At 40.5% G+C, this 14,923-nt stretch overlaps 1 protein-coding gene across 3 annotated transcripts in view; it reads left to right on the top strand.

Annotated features, from left to right (window-relative positions):
- Positions 1–2,074: 2,074 nt before the first annotated feature.
- Positions 2,075–14,923, top strand: part of CHRDL1 (chordin like 1) — a 113,492-nt gene continuing 100,643 nt past the window's right edge. For all 3 annotated transcript variants that reach the window (XM_063083468.1, XM_063083467.1, XM_063083466.1), the window contains exons 1-2: positions 2,075–2,143; positions 5,693–5,841. In XM_063083468.1, the coding sequence (XP_062939538.1) occupies positions 5,745–5,841 (97 nt within the window). In that variant the 5' untranslated portion in view covers positions 2,075–2,143; positions 5,693–5,744. The remainder of the gene's footprint in view (positions 2,144–5,692; positions 5,842–14,923) is intronic.

Raw genomic sequence — 14,923 nt, 5'->3', positions numbered from 1 at the left:
TGACAATAATAATTTGCTTTAAGCCACAGTTTTGGGATGGTTTGTTATGCAGTGATTAGAATACTACATCAAGAAAGTAGAGTGAATGGTTGTGGCCAAATAGATGAGCTTTCAAATCCAAGCGAACTGTTTTTTGTTTGTTTGTTTTTGTTCTTTTTCTAATGCTAGGATCCACGTTTGTCCCACACTATTCCTTGAAACCCATTTTCCTGAATACTCTGTAAGCAAGTTGGAAGTGATGATGGGGGTTGGGGAATGCTTACACAAAGGAAATTGAACAACCAATCCTTGCCCTTGAAGAACTCACAGTCTAGTGAGACAAAACATCAGCGCATTAAATAGCATGCAAACAGTTATAAGGCAACAAATCAGCAAGTTCAAACTAATATACTACAGCACAAATTGAATGCATCTGGCAATGTATGGCTACCCAAGCAGCAGGATGGAGCTAGACATTTTGGGCCCTGAAGGCAACACTTCAGAAAGGGCTGCCTTTCCTTTGTTAACAGTGAAGTAAACATCTCCAGCAATGCAGGGGCTAGTTGGATGATATTAACACTTCTGAAGAAAGAAAAAGGAGGTCACTTCCAGGGACAATTATTATTGTTTTCATTTTCTTTGTTCTCTGTTCCTGATATGTGGTTTTTCTGGCAAGCCACAATTTCCCATCAATTTTCCTCATGTATAGATTGGAGATAACCAGAGTGTAGTAAGTGGGTTGAAAGTCAGCAAATCTGAATTGGAATCTCAAATCTGCCATTTACTAGCTGTGTGACTTTGAATACATCACCTACACCCACCTGTTTCCTCTTCTGTGAAATGAAGAGATTGAGTTGAATGGTTCAGAAGGTCCTCACCAACTCTTACACTTGAGGTCACAGATAGCTCAGTTTGTTAGAGGGTTTTGAAAAGTAATAATGATATATAGGAAAGTACCCTGTAAAGCATAAAGTGCTATACGGATGTTAGGAATATCCATATTATCTAGTCTATGTAGAAAAAAAGCCCTGCAGCTTTCCTCCAAATTTAGGGGCTTAAAATATAAATGGGTACTGTCTGTCAAGGCAGCGCTTCCGTGGTCCTTAGAGGATTCTGATAATTCCATGCAACTATACCTCATGGAATAAACACGAGTTTGGAGTAGTCTGTCAGGCCCACCAAGGCATCAGCAGTGCTCGGAACTGCTAAAACGGCGGTGGCTATGGTGGGCCACTCCAAGTTTTCTTCAAGACACAACAGCAGAGGCCCTTTCCATGGGGCTTGGGAGCCCTCTTTGCGGGAGAGAGCAGATTTCTAAAATTCACACCCCCCCCCCCCGCAACACACCCATCTCCACCCCCGTCCCCTTTAAGGACACCAAAGCTTTGTCACTTAACTAGCCACAATGTGGATCTGGGCAATGCCCCGAAATGATAAGCAGCGGGCTAGCGCGTAATTTGCGAGGCCAGCTCCTCCTGTGTCCCGCGCACCAGCTCAGGACCAGACCAGGTGCACCCAGAAAGGCCGTTGTGCCAGAGCAGAGGGCGGTACGGGCTTCTAGCAGGGAAGTGGGAGGGTAGCCGGGGTCTTCATGGCGCGCGCAAGGGGTGGGGAGCTCCTAGGTGCATCCAGTGTCGAGGGGGAGGAGGGGCCGGAGGAGATGTGCGGTCCCTTTAAGACCCCAACGCTCGCCTAGCCAAAGGAGGGGGGTGCAGTGGGGGCGCTGCGTGATGGGAAAGTCGCCGGCTGAGCCTCACACTTTCTCCCGATTTTTTAACTTTCGGGTCGGGGAAGCAGGAATAAAGCCGTAGTGGCGGGCGGAGAGGGGTGCGTGCTTGTAGCGGCTGCGTGCTTGCGGACTTCCCGCCAGCGCCGAGCCGCCGGCCTCTCGGGCCAAGTGGGGAGCGGGCGGGCTGGCGGGCGGGCAGGTGGCCCCGGGCCCCGCGCCCGCGCCTTGGCTCTGCCCCCGGGAGCCGAGCGAACCGCTGCTCCCTCGTGGTGTGAGGGCGGTGATGTTTTTCCTCCCACCCACTTTTGAGTCCCCCCTCCCCCCTCGCGCGCACTCTAGCTCTCGCCACAACCTGCGAGCCCCAGACCTCGGAGGAGCGCCCCGGGGAGCCCGGAGCGCGTGCACGCGTGGCAGACGGAGGAGGCCAGTGCCCAGGTCAGTGAGCAGTGCCCGGCGTCCGCTTTCCCCACCGCCTTCTCCAGCCTTTGCACAGGTGGGGTGCCTTCTGTTGGCTGGAGCGGCCCCTGGAAGTTCCCCCAGGGCACCCCAAACTCCCCGACCTGCCACCCCAGCCCGTGCGGGTCCGGCTGCCAGCGGCGGGGATGGAGGAGGGGCCCGAGGGGCTTGAGCAAGGCAGGTCGGGGACTCTGGATTCGAACTCACAACTCGCCACTCCCAGCTCGGCCTGCATTTCTCCACGCTCTGGTGCCTCCTCCCCGCTGAGCCACTTAACGGACTATGCAGTTCCATTAATGATCGCATGTGTCCCGAGCCTGTTTTCTCATTTGATGACGTGCTCTGGACCAGTGGCTGATTAATGCGTGCTAAAGTTGATGTAACGGGGTGGACGGGCGACAGGCTCCTCTATCCTCTAGACATCTGCCTTATTTTCTGGCCCAGACCTCTGGGGTCAGAGTTTGAGACACTAGGTTCAGAAAGCAACCTGGTATTGCCATAGTATAGGGCCTGGAAAGCCTGCCTTCCAGTTCCTCCCTAACTCAAGTCGTTTGAGTTCTCTGCCCCCCCCCCCCCCCCCGGGTGCCCATTTTGAAGGTGGAATTGTGTGGAATAAAATGAGAGGATAGATAGGAAGGTGTTTTGCAAGCCAAACACAAGGCATTGTTTGTCAATCATAAGTAGCAACGAAGGCGAAGGCATTGCCTCTGACAAGAGATACCCTGGGCTAAAACTGCCATTTTTCAGTGGCAAACCGCCACCAGTTAAACTGAGCTTTTCTTGTTGGGTGGCAGAGTGGGGAAAGGATTTCAGCTGATGCACAAGGGCCGGAGACTCCAGTGTCTTTCTTATTGTTTGTCAGAAAGAAAATTGCTACCCTAGGGGCTGTCCCACAGATGATAGTGAATGTGAGATTACAAGATCAGTCAAGCCTCTAGGGAGGATTAAAGAGACACTGTGGGGCGTGAAGAACTGGCTGACATGTGCTCATCCCTTAGCCTTTCTTTGGGGATGTTTCTTTGGTTCTGTTCTACTCAAGAGACCTGTTCTGAGAGTGGGCTCCTGACATTTGATGGCCCAGACTGCCTTGCAGTTACAGATAGGCAAGGAGCAGTTGGTCTCTGCTTGATGCAGATGAACAATGTGCCTGCTTGTTTCATGGAAGCACCTTAATCGATACCTTTCTTTTGGTATCTGACATATTTCTTGTTCTCTTGTAAAGCCCACTCACCCTTCCACCCTACCCACACCCCCAGTATTAGTTGCAGAGTTTTGTTTTCTTCCGTTGCTTTCTTGTTGGGTCTTGGACTCTCCCAAAATATGTCAATGGCTACATTTCTAAGTAACCTGTAAGAGAGCCAGTGCAAGTTCAATGGCACAACAGCCTGTGTGAAGCAGACAGAGAGTTAATGCAGAAATAACTCCAGTTAACTGGGTCAAAGTATAATTTGAAAAATTAAGGACAGTTTGGCTCTTTGCAAGAATAAGAGTCGGCATGTTTGCTGAGCAATGCTTGCTTGTGTTTACTGCAGCAGTCCCAACAAATGTCTTGAACCACCTCCCTCCCCCAAAAGAAAAAATAAAGGGATAAAGAGAAATTGAAGGGTGGGGAGATGTGGGGAGGGAACTCTTCTTGGTTCACATTTCTGCACAGACTACAAAGGCAAGACTTTAGGATCTTGTAAATCAAAAGTGAATATTTATAAAGCGATTCATTTTCTGATCTCCATTACTGCCTGGGAGGCCACATAGATGACAAGAAAGCCAAAAGAGATTAATTGCTTTCTAGTCACTAACTTTTCTATTTGCTCACAGTGTTAGTTGGGTCCCAAGAAAAGCAAAATTTTCTAAGAGCCTCTCTCTTGCCAGCTTGAGTTATGAAGCAATGCTACTGTTCACCAAATCGCCCAACCATTATACAAGAAAAACAACCCTGTTGGTTCTTGCATGGGGAGACCCAAAAACCGTGGTTTCAAAAACACCCCCTGAGATCCATATTTGATTGTGATAAATTGGATTTCAGTGGTTAAAATCTTCCTCTTTGGAGCCTTGGGGGATAAGCTTATTAAAATAGGTTCAGGAAGAACCTCACTGAGGTGGGCAGCTGTGTTAAATCATTAATGAAAATGATTTGCTTCAAGGAAACCTAGTAGCTCTCAGGGGACAGAAATGTTCTGAATGATTGAAAGTGGATCACTAATTCACAGAGACGTCAAAATCCAGGCCTTTGGAAGGCTAGAAACATGTCCTAGGAGAATTTGTTCCTTCTTTAAGGAGCAGGGTGGAGATAGAAAAAGAATGCAGATGGATGCTGCAAATATTGCTTACTAGTACAAATTATTCTGTATGATCAGTTTTTCCTAGGTTACATATTCATAATTTGAAACAATGGATTTTGAATGACCTAGGCAACTTCATAGCATTTAAAGTAGGAGCTGTGGCATCCACTTCAGAGCCCAAAGACGTACAATTCTCCAAAATGATCTTGCATTACTTCAAGTTCTTTATGCTCAGTATTTATAGTAAGTTGGACTCTCTGAAAAGATCAATGAGTTCAGTTCCCATCCAGAGTTAGCCCCAGATAAAATGTGTTGTTTCTAGAATATTTAAATATTTTCAGATCATGCATTGGAAGAGTTTTGCAAACTCTAAAGCCTATGGAAATATCCTGTGACTGGATATGAGCTACAGCAAAGTTTCTGTGTTCGAAGGCTCAAAATGTTTAAGATTTTTTTCCCCCTTAGACTGGAAATGCCAATCTTATATTTTAAAAAGTTTTAGTTGCCTTAATGGTCTTTTGCATGGTGGTGCAAGGTGAACAAGTTACCTATTTAAATTTGCCTATTTTCCCTTAAAATTGGCCCATTTTAAATTTCGGTTTCACAGTGGACTTTGTGGGGGAGGAATATGTCTGAACCATTCTAAGCAATAAAACTTTTCAGGTGTTTAATCGCATCCATTTGCTAATTACATCTGTCTTTTCCAGTATAAGTAACCAATCCGAAGATCCTTACAGATCTCACTGAGGACACAGGAGAACCATTTATCAATTTGTACTTCATCCCTAAAAGATTAATGATAGCAGTAGTCTTGAAGCTAAGATTAGTTAACTTTTATTTCAGAAATTGCTTGGGTCTCATGACTGTTACTTTTACCTTGTTTGCCAAAATAGCCGTTTTGCAAACTCCAGCTTCTCTTTTCTCCCAAAGAAAACCTCTTGAGAAATCAACTTTAATTCCCTTAGAAAGGAGGATTTCAAAATTTATATTTATTTTCCTATGACTTGCTGTAAGGATTTAGCCTCAGCCAGCTTGGATAGGAACACATGTTCATTTGCTTGAAATTTCTCCCACAATCTTTGCAAGACAAGAGGGGAAAGTCCTTTTTCTTATGCAGGCACACAATGCTTGCACTTATGTAAATTCTTCTGCATTTTTTTTCCTAGCAAGTTAAAAGCCTAAGCATCAATGATCTCCATCAGTTCCAAAGGATTTGTTCTAAGTGTTTTTTCTGCTTTCTTCCCAACAGCTTGAGCACACCAGGCCCTAAAGGTTCTGAGTTGCTTTTTGCAGTAGCCCAAATGAGAAAAAAGTGGAAAATGGGAAATATGAAAAACATCTTTTCCTTGTTGTTGTTCTTTCTTTTCCTAGAAGGAAGCAAAACAGAGCAAGTAAAACGTAAGTGTTTTGAGTTCAAAAAATAATATGCTTTCTTATAATTTCTTTGAAAACGTGGTTATAATCTGTAGGGATTGTGATTTAGCTCAAATGTGGCCACACCATTATTCTAAAAGAAGAAGGTGAATGTTACTGGTTTATGCATGAGTTGATAAAAGAATGAGAGCGTTGAATTGGGCCAACTAAATTTGGGGCTGTTTTTCTGATTATCATATAGTTTTCATCTCATAGAACACATGACACATTAGCCTATTTTCCCTTTCCTGTTCTAAACTTTACAAATCTCATTTCATTTTACGTAACTCTAGAAATATCTGACAGATGAGCTGGATTTTTTCCCACATTTCAGACTCTTCAGTAAAGGTTTTCAGTTTATGAAAAAGAATAACACAGAAAAGAAAAAAAATAAAAAGTAAAGCAGACTCTGCCTATTCCTGTATGCCGAAAAATGAAGAAGGAAGAAACCTTTGCATGAACTGGATTCAGATGAAAAATCCTTTGAGGAAATTGAGATTCCAGGGACTGTTAGCAAATTGGATGCCATTTATTGAAAGGAAAGTTCCCGCAAAGCCAGGGAATATTTCTAGAAAGTCAGCGATCCGTGTGATGGGCTAACACATTGGAGAAAGCAGAGAGTGGCAGAAAGGGGGAGACAATTAAGCCTCCTTGCTGCCACATTTGGGAGATTTATGAGTAACCGTTGACATCTCTGTTTTTGTTAGGAGCTTTCTGCTGCCTTTGCACAGTGTAGGCTTCACCTTCTTTGGGCCACTTGCAGCCACCTCTGAGGTAGACACTTGCTCTAAATTCAAAGGAAAAGCCATAGCTCTAGTTCTCCTTTTTGGCTTCATCAAAAGAAGCACAAAGTGGAATTGGTCCAAGAGGGGCATTCTCTGCTCCACTGAACTTATTCATGAGAAGGAGCTGTGAAAATATTCTTGGTAGGAGCTGAAGCAAGCATCTAAAGTCTATCACTTAAACATTTATTTTCTCTATCAGCATAAGTTAAATATCTCAAGCAGAATGCTTGCTGACAGGGAGAACAATGTCAAGCCTATTCCATAGTTAAGAATGTTTCTGTCCCACTATGACTTTCTTAGTAAACTTAGTCTTCTTCCTGGGAGAAACAGTGCTTTTGACTAGGCTTTTAAGCATGAGTGATCTGTGGTGATATCTAGTGTGACTGGGACTCAAAAGGAAGTTTAGCAGAGCATGATCTCAGCAAGGAAGCTTGGATCAGCTTCTTCCCTTGTATTCCTCAAACTATCTCCTTCTCCTTCCACTTGAATATCGCCCATCTCAGAGCCCTCCTATTCCAGAAGTTCTTCTTGATTTAAGTGGATGTGAAAGAAACGTCTATCCATTCTCAGTTCAGCTCACAATCAGCGGAGCTTAAAAATCCCTCCTCTCTTAGAAAGAAACTTGCCTTATGGCTTCTTACTGATGGCCTCATGGGGGAAGCTTGTAATTCTCAGAAGACCATCTCTTTTGGAAAGCCTTCCATATTTATGAAGAATTGTGGAATATTGTCCGTAAAGTTTAGGACTTAGTTGACAGACCAAAGATGGAAGCGACTTAAAAAAATTTTATGGACCAAAAACTACTATTTTCTAATGTTTCCTGGTGCTTGTGAATTTGTCCCAAGCCCTTTGATAGTCAGTTGGTGCCAAATTGATTACGTAACAGATGGCCTAGGGAATCAGTTCTGGTCTGATGTTTCAGGTTTAATAGTCAGATGATAGGCTAAGGTGATGGTCATTATCTAAGTGAGCCACTGAGCGTCATTCTGTGTGGCTATATCCGAGTTGTCTTGATGATGTACAAAGTTATCTCCACTAAAGGGGAAACCTCAAAGCATATATCACATGTATGTTGCCTTGATACACATACCTACACATAACACACACATAGACACTCACGATATGCATGCACAGAGATTTATATTGCAGCTCTAACAGTGAGAAGTTAGAAGCGGTGGAAATAACCTATAGAGGAATGGTTACATAAATGATCCAAGTAATGTAATATCATGCTACCACTAATAATACTTTTTACTGAAAATTTGTTGGCCCTGGAAAATGCTTATATTAGCTTATTTTTAAATTTCTTAAACTATAAAATTAATATATGCTCATTATACAAAATGATACGGAAATGTCTGAGCTGCATAAAGAACGTGTACCCCTTAACTCCCATTCCACTCTCCAGGGGTAACCATTATTAGTGGTTTGCTATGTGTTCTTCCAAACATTTTTTTCTGTGTTATAAAATCATACATACATGTGTGCAGGGTTTTTTCTTTTACAAAAATGAGATATTATATATATTTTTCTCTAACTTGCTTTTACTCAACAGTGTGTCTAGGGCATCCTTCCATGTCGCAATATTGCAATATAACAGTGCCATATTCTAATGCCTGCATAGTTTCCAATTGCATTTTGTGCCATGGTTTATTTAAACAGTCTCTATGTGTAGATATTTAGGTTGCTTCCAGTTTATGCTATTATAAGTAAGGTATTAATGAACCTCTTTAGGCACTTATGCAAGTATTTGCGAGGAATTGTTAAGTTAAAAGGTATGTTCAATTTTAATCTTGGTAAGTATAGAGCTACCAAATTGCCCTTCAAATTAGTTGTATTAATTTATACTCCCACCATCTATGTATTAGTGTCCATTTCTAATTCTTTCACCAATAGTATTATTAATCGTTGGTATTTGGGAGCCAATTTAGTAAGGGAAATCATATTTCAGTTTTGCTTTGATATTTTCCTATTACTGGAGCATCTTTTCAATTATTTTTTAGTTCAATTATATTCAGTGAATTGCCGATTTTTCAGTCAGGTTGCTTGTCTTTTTGATTTGTAAAATGTTATTTATTAACATTTTATTTCAAATTTTCTTATTAATCTTTTGCGTCTCAAATACAATTTTCTCAATCTGCCATTTGCTTTAAACTTTAAGCTGTATTTTCCCAAATAGAAATTTTAAGTTTTTAAGGTAGTCAGATCTGCCATTCATTTCCTGTATGGCTTCTGGATTTCTTCTTATTCCTAGGAAGGTCTTTTATGCCCTTTATTCTCATATATATTATCCATAGTTTATTATTCTGTCTGAAATTTATATTCATGTGTGGTATGCAATAGCAATCTATTTTTTAAAAATTTCTGGATGGTAGGTTTATGGATGTTATTTTTGTTTGTCTTTGTGCTTCTTCGGTCTATTCCAAAGTTTCCACAATTGGCAAGTATTACTTTTACAACAGGAGAAAAAGTTTTTTAAAGTAAAAGGACATCTCATTTCCCATGTTTTTACTGTCCAGTTCCAGAGAAGGGTAGGTATGGGAGTCGACAAAGGATGAAGAAGGTTTTCTTAAAAAAAAAAAAAAAAAAAAAAACTGGGAAAACTTCAGGAAACATGGAAGTGTAGGGGTAATAGACCTTCAGCCTCTCTGCTTGCTGCCTGACACCACTTTACCCAATGAAGCCAAAGTTTTTGATCTTTCAGGAGTTATTCAGAATATAAGTTTCTAGGTCAGGGAGGGTGCTCTGTAGACTGTTTGCTCTCCTATTTGGGGTATCAGGGTGGAATGAGGGGGGGGATGCCATTATGGTCAAAGATGCTCACTCAATTGGTGTGGCAATCTGAAGAGGTCTGGAAAAAATCCTTTACTTGTGCAAAGCTGTTTTCACAAGGAATGGTGAAGGTGGGTGCTGCCACTTGCTGGTAGCTAATTAACCATAGTTACAGTTGCTCTAACAAGAGAGAAGACAGGCTCAGAAAACCAGGAAATACTGATAGGGTACTGCAATGGATGAATGAGTCATGTGCTGCTTATATAAAAGTTTATTACTGTCCAGCATCAGCAAGATTTGAGGTCTTTAGCCGGGAAAAGGTCTTTCTGTAACTCTGTTATGCTCTGTTGTTAAAGTTGTAGTCAGTGGGGCCAGGAAGCTCTTTTGAAGTTCACAGGAGCGTAACATTCATAGCATAATATTCATGCAAATATGTGACAAATGGGCTGAAGAGTTTGCCCTTTTTGGCAGATCTAACTTAGGTAATGAACTATTGATCAAAGTGTGGTTGAAGAATTGAGTTATTAAGAATATTCAATTACATGTTTCTAATAGACCAGCCTGTGCCAAATCTGGCAAAGGTTCTGGGGAGGGAAATTGTTCATGTATTTTATGAAGTCCGTTCCTGCTTTATGAGGTGAGCTAACTGGATCTTCAAGGGACTGGATGCTCACTCATTTTTCTCCTAAGAAGAAAAGTTTCCAACATTTATATTTGGCTGAAAGTGGGCCTCTTGACTTCTCAGGAAAGGCAAGCCACCTAATGATTGAAATGAAGGAAGAAGATACTTAGGAAGTTTGAGACCTGTGAAGCATGGCCCACCCAGAACCTCTCTGTCTGTTGTGGAAGCCAGCCAGAAAGGCATGAGTTTTCCACCTCCAGATTCTCACTTGGACCTTTGAGGTGATTATTGGACAATAGAAAGAAGCAAGCAAAAGAGTAGGCCTATTCATATCTTAGACATTTAAGTAGGTGGAAGTAAAAGAAAAAAAGAATACCTTAAAATTAGATAATTTAATGTTTTTCAAAGTACCTTCTTAATTATTTTTTATTTTGGGGAAGGGGCTGTGGGGTTTGGCATGGAGGCTCTGGAGTTAACCTAGATCCAACTCCCAGCTCCATGACTGACTTATGTACCCTGGGAACATTGTTTAACCTCTCCAGCTTTAGTTTTCTTATCGGTACAGTGAGGGAAATAATAGCATAATGAGCATCAACATGGCCATTTGAAGAATAAATGAGATTGTGTACACCAAGTGCTTTGCACAGTGGCTGGCACATAGTTAGCTTTTAGTAACTGGTTGCTATTAGAGCAACTCTTTTACAAGCCAAATGAGAGTGTCCCCTTAATTTTAATATGTGAAACTTGAAACCCAATGAGGTCAAATGGCTTTGTGCATGGACAGACAGCATGCCCCAGCCAGAACCAGAACTAAAACCTAGGTCTCCAAATTCAGTGTTCTGTTCACTACACCCATTTGCCTCTGGCAATCTCTGAGGAAGCCAGTTCATTCTCTTGAACAGAAGCCCGGTCCTTTACACATGGCAGCCACTTAATACATAAGAGATGATCCAAGTGAATCAATAAAGAGCTTTGTAACCAGAATTCCTAAGAGAGGCAGTATACTATTTGGGAGTTAAAATACTGAGACTAGGTCTAAAATGATTCAGGAACCTAAGTAAGCTAAGCCAAAGGAAAGTTGTGAGGAAGGTTTAAAATATGTGCCTTTATGTTCGTGCTTCTTAGATTCTCCTGACTTCTCAGTAAGACTGGAATGTCCTCCCAGTTTAATGGAAAGAGGACTATGCTTAAAGTCAAGAGACCTGGTTTCTGGTCAGTCTTCTGTTGCTTGCTGTGTGGCATTGGTTGAGTCATTCATGTTCTTTGAAGTAAAGATTCTCCACTTAGAAACTGAGAAGAATTCTTGCTTTCTGGACAGCAAACTAAAGGACAACAGAATAGGAGTTGGAGAGGTGGTAAAAGGGAAACCAAGGTCTGGCTTTGGGTACATGGAACAAACCACCTGGACTTTTAATATTGTCACAAGGTCATTGCAAAGAGTATTTTATTCATTTAAGATTTATAGTGTTCCTGGTTCTAAAAAGATTAGATATAGGTTAGAGAAGACAGAATAGGTCAAGATAACGTTTTTAAAGATGAAATCAAATAGAAGCCATCTGAAGAAAGTAGAAAGAGTAGATGTTTTTAACATCTGCTTTTGGTAGATTATAGCATTTGCACTCTAAATTTGGCTTATGCTTCTTGAAAGGATAAAAAGAGAAACTTTGGGCTTCTTGGCAAGAGAAAATGTACAGTTTCATCTACAGAGATTATTCCTATCACCCACCCACTCAAGCAGTATTGATCATGAGATGTTTGAATAAAGCACATTCTCGGTGGTACAAGGAGACCATTTGTAACTTTGGTTTTATAGAAGAAAGAATTGTCTGGCATTTCTTTATTGACTCTCTGTAAAAGAACTGGGAAAATATTAAACTATGATTCAATAAAGATCTTTCTATAAGTAGTAAGGAGATGTGGTCTAGGTATTTTGCCTTTGCCTGATCTAAATTAATCGGAGGATAGAAGATGGAAATGTTAAACAAATGGATGTTTAATATGTCTACTAGACTGGATTGTCATCAGCTGTTAGATGCCCTAAGCAAACTTCATATTAGCATGATTTGTTTTTCTGATTTTAAAATAGGTGACTATTGTTAAACATTCAGAAGATTCATAGAAATATAAGAAAAACAAAGATCAGCGGTAATCACAATATGTATGAATAACCATAGTTAATTGGTGTATATACTTCTCATCTTTTTTTCTAAGCTCAGCTATGCATACATATTATTTTACAAAAATGAAGCACTGTCTTGCAACCAATTTGGATCAAGGTTTATTATGTTAACTCATAATCAGAGTCTCTAAAATGAACCTGTAGTGAAGATATATCCTATGTTTTCTGAAGTGAAAGCTGGGTGATTTAGATGCCAGTTGCAGGGAATGCAAATCTGATTCTGTTGTGAAAAGTTCAAGAGCCCAGCTTATATTCTTGACTAAACAGAAAGAAAGTATTCCTGATCAAATAGAAAGTCTCCTTTAACAGAGACTTATGCAGCTGAGGTGCTGATAGGAAGAACAATTTGTTTTTTTGAACATGAGCTTTGATTTTTGCCCAAAGTCCTATGCCATATGACATGGAAGAGATTATTTTAGCCAGAAAAAAAAATATTCAGGTCAGGTTTCACCAGCCAAGCAGCCTTTCTGTAAAAGGATCTCCCCATGGCCTCAGTAAAGACTAATGAGTATACCATCAACTCCCAGTTATCGGGAAATAGAAGGGCACAGTGAATTGAAATTTTATGGAAAATCTTCACTTCTTGATTTAGCCAATGATGTCACCTTGCTCGACTGTCAAACCTCTTTGAACTGTGGACGCTCTTCTAATTGAGTTTGCCCACCTGTTAGAAAAGTGAAATAGTCACAGGCAAGTAGTGGGAGGGCTATGCTGTGAATGGAACACTCAATATGTATGTATATTAAGTTGGATTAATTTTGGGCAAATGATCCAGCAAGTAAGAATAAGATAGCTCCTGGATGAAGGAATGAGCTGTACACCCAGGATGGAGAATTTGGCTTCTTCCTAGCTTTCCTTTTTTACTGGCTTCCACAGCCTGGAAATGAAGTCTTAAGGTCCTGAGGAAATCTGACAGAGTATTCAACTCTATAAACATAATTGCCAGAGAAATAAGAGACTTCTTTTCCGTAACTACTATATCTTGCCCTTTCTACATTCTGCTTCAAGTTTGATAAATGACAGAAGAGAAGTACTTATGCCTTTGTTTTTTCTTCACTGTTCTAGTAGCCTTTTTAAGAAAGAAATAATTTAAAAGGAATTTGTTTACTTGATGTTTCCACTCATATAATGAACAGCAAAGATTCATCTCTCCCTTTCCACTGACCATATGTGTTATAGTAGAATAAATATTATTGTAATACTGACATGATGATGTGTCTACAGTAATAGCTCTTATCAAAAACAGTTCATGGGAGTGTTTTCTTGCTTTTGAACTGATGATGAAGTTACTGACCTTTTGACCTAATCCTGGGAACTGGGCAGTAATGACTGGGCAAAATATTGATGACACAGGGGGACATCTTTGTTATTGTTTACTTTTTGTCACTATCGTTCCTGTTAACAGAGACTCCTAAAGTAGTAGGGCTTACTACCTCTAATTAGTGCCAGCTGAATCATTTGAAAAATAGCCGTAATGATGCAGGTGGAAGGTCCATTTCACATGTTACTTGGAATTCCTTTGAGACCAAATTCTACTCTAGATACCATTAGTTAGTAGTAAGTCACGCATTCTCCAGATGGTACCTCTCAGTTATTGGCAAGGGATCACCTTACTTTTCTTGCTCATATCTCCTGGAAGTTAGTGAGGCATCTTTGTTTCAGTGAAACAGCTCATTTGTTCTTCTTGTCCAAGACGATATACTGAGACTTTAGGTGTGGTTGATTATACTGTGTAACTCATTAAATTTTCTCCTGGGTGATGCCAAAAACTTTTTAAAAGTTTAAACTTATAAGCATGTGCTGAAATTGACTTTATCATAGTTTCTGAAAATTGATAATTATCCAACGTGTTCATGGAGAAATCAGTATAATTGTGCTAACCACTCAATTTTGGGACAACCATTCTAAAACATGTCTTAAAGATTATGGTGTTTGCTTTTTTATGTGCTTGAAAAAATATCAGTGTCAGCAATTGCAGAAGCATTGTTTAATAGCACCAATGGTGTTACCATTCAGCTTGTTGTCTGCCTCCAGTTCCTGAATTTGCTCTTTCCAGGAATTGTGGATTTCTCTCTCAGGTATAATTGGCCAAATCACATACTGCTGAGATAATAAGACCAATGTACTTGATGAAAGACCATTATGTTTGCATTTAGGATTACATTTCTATCAGCAGTTAAGGTTTGAGTAAGATATTTGCATCCTCAAGAAGCATAGTTTGGAAGACAATGGTATAGTAATGTGGGATAAATGCTATGTGAGCATATGAGGAAAGTGCTGTTAAATTTAAAGAGAATGAAAAGGAACTTTTAGCTGGGGTAATCTTGTCTTCCTAACAAGATTTCAAAACCCCTGAGAGTATGAGTTCTATTTTATACTTTATGCTTTGTCACTGATATGTATATAGAAAGACAGTGCAAAAATTCTCTGCTAGTTGTACCATTTTATATCATCCATCTTGAGTATGACTTGATTTCACTATAAACAACACTGGTTCTTTAAAAGGTGATCAAAGCTGTATTTCAAAGGTAGAGTAGAAGGGTAATTTGAGAAAAGGTTAGGCAAGAATGTGTGGAAGCCCTTCACTTTCCAAGGTTTGAAAGCGGGTGACCTGCACCTTATCAACTACATAGCAGGACCTGCCTCGTAGGGTTGTTGTGAAAATTTAGTGAATTTGTATATGTAAACCCTTAGAACAGTTCCTGGCTT

This window comes from Cynocephalus volans, chromosome X, assembly GCF_027409185.1.
Source record: "Cynocephalus volans isolate mCynVol1 chromosome X, mCynVol1.pri, whole genome shotgun sequence".
Taxonomy (NCBI): Eukaryota; Metazoa; Chordata; class Mammalia; order Dermoptera; family Cynocephalidae; genus Cynocephalus; species Cynocephalus volans.
This window is presented reverse-complemented; position numbering and strand designations above follow the sequence as displayed.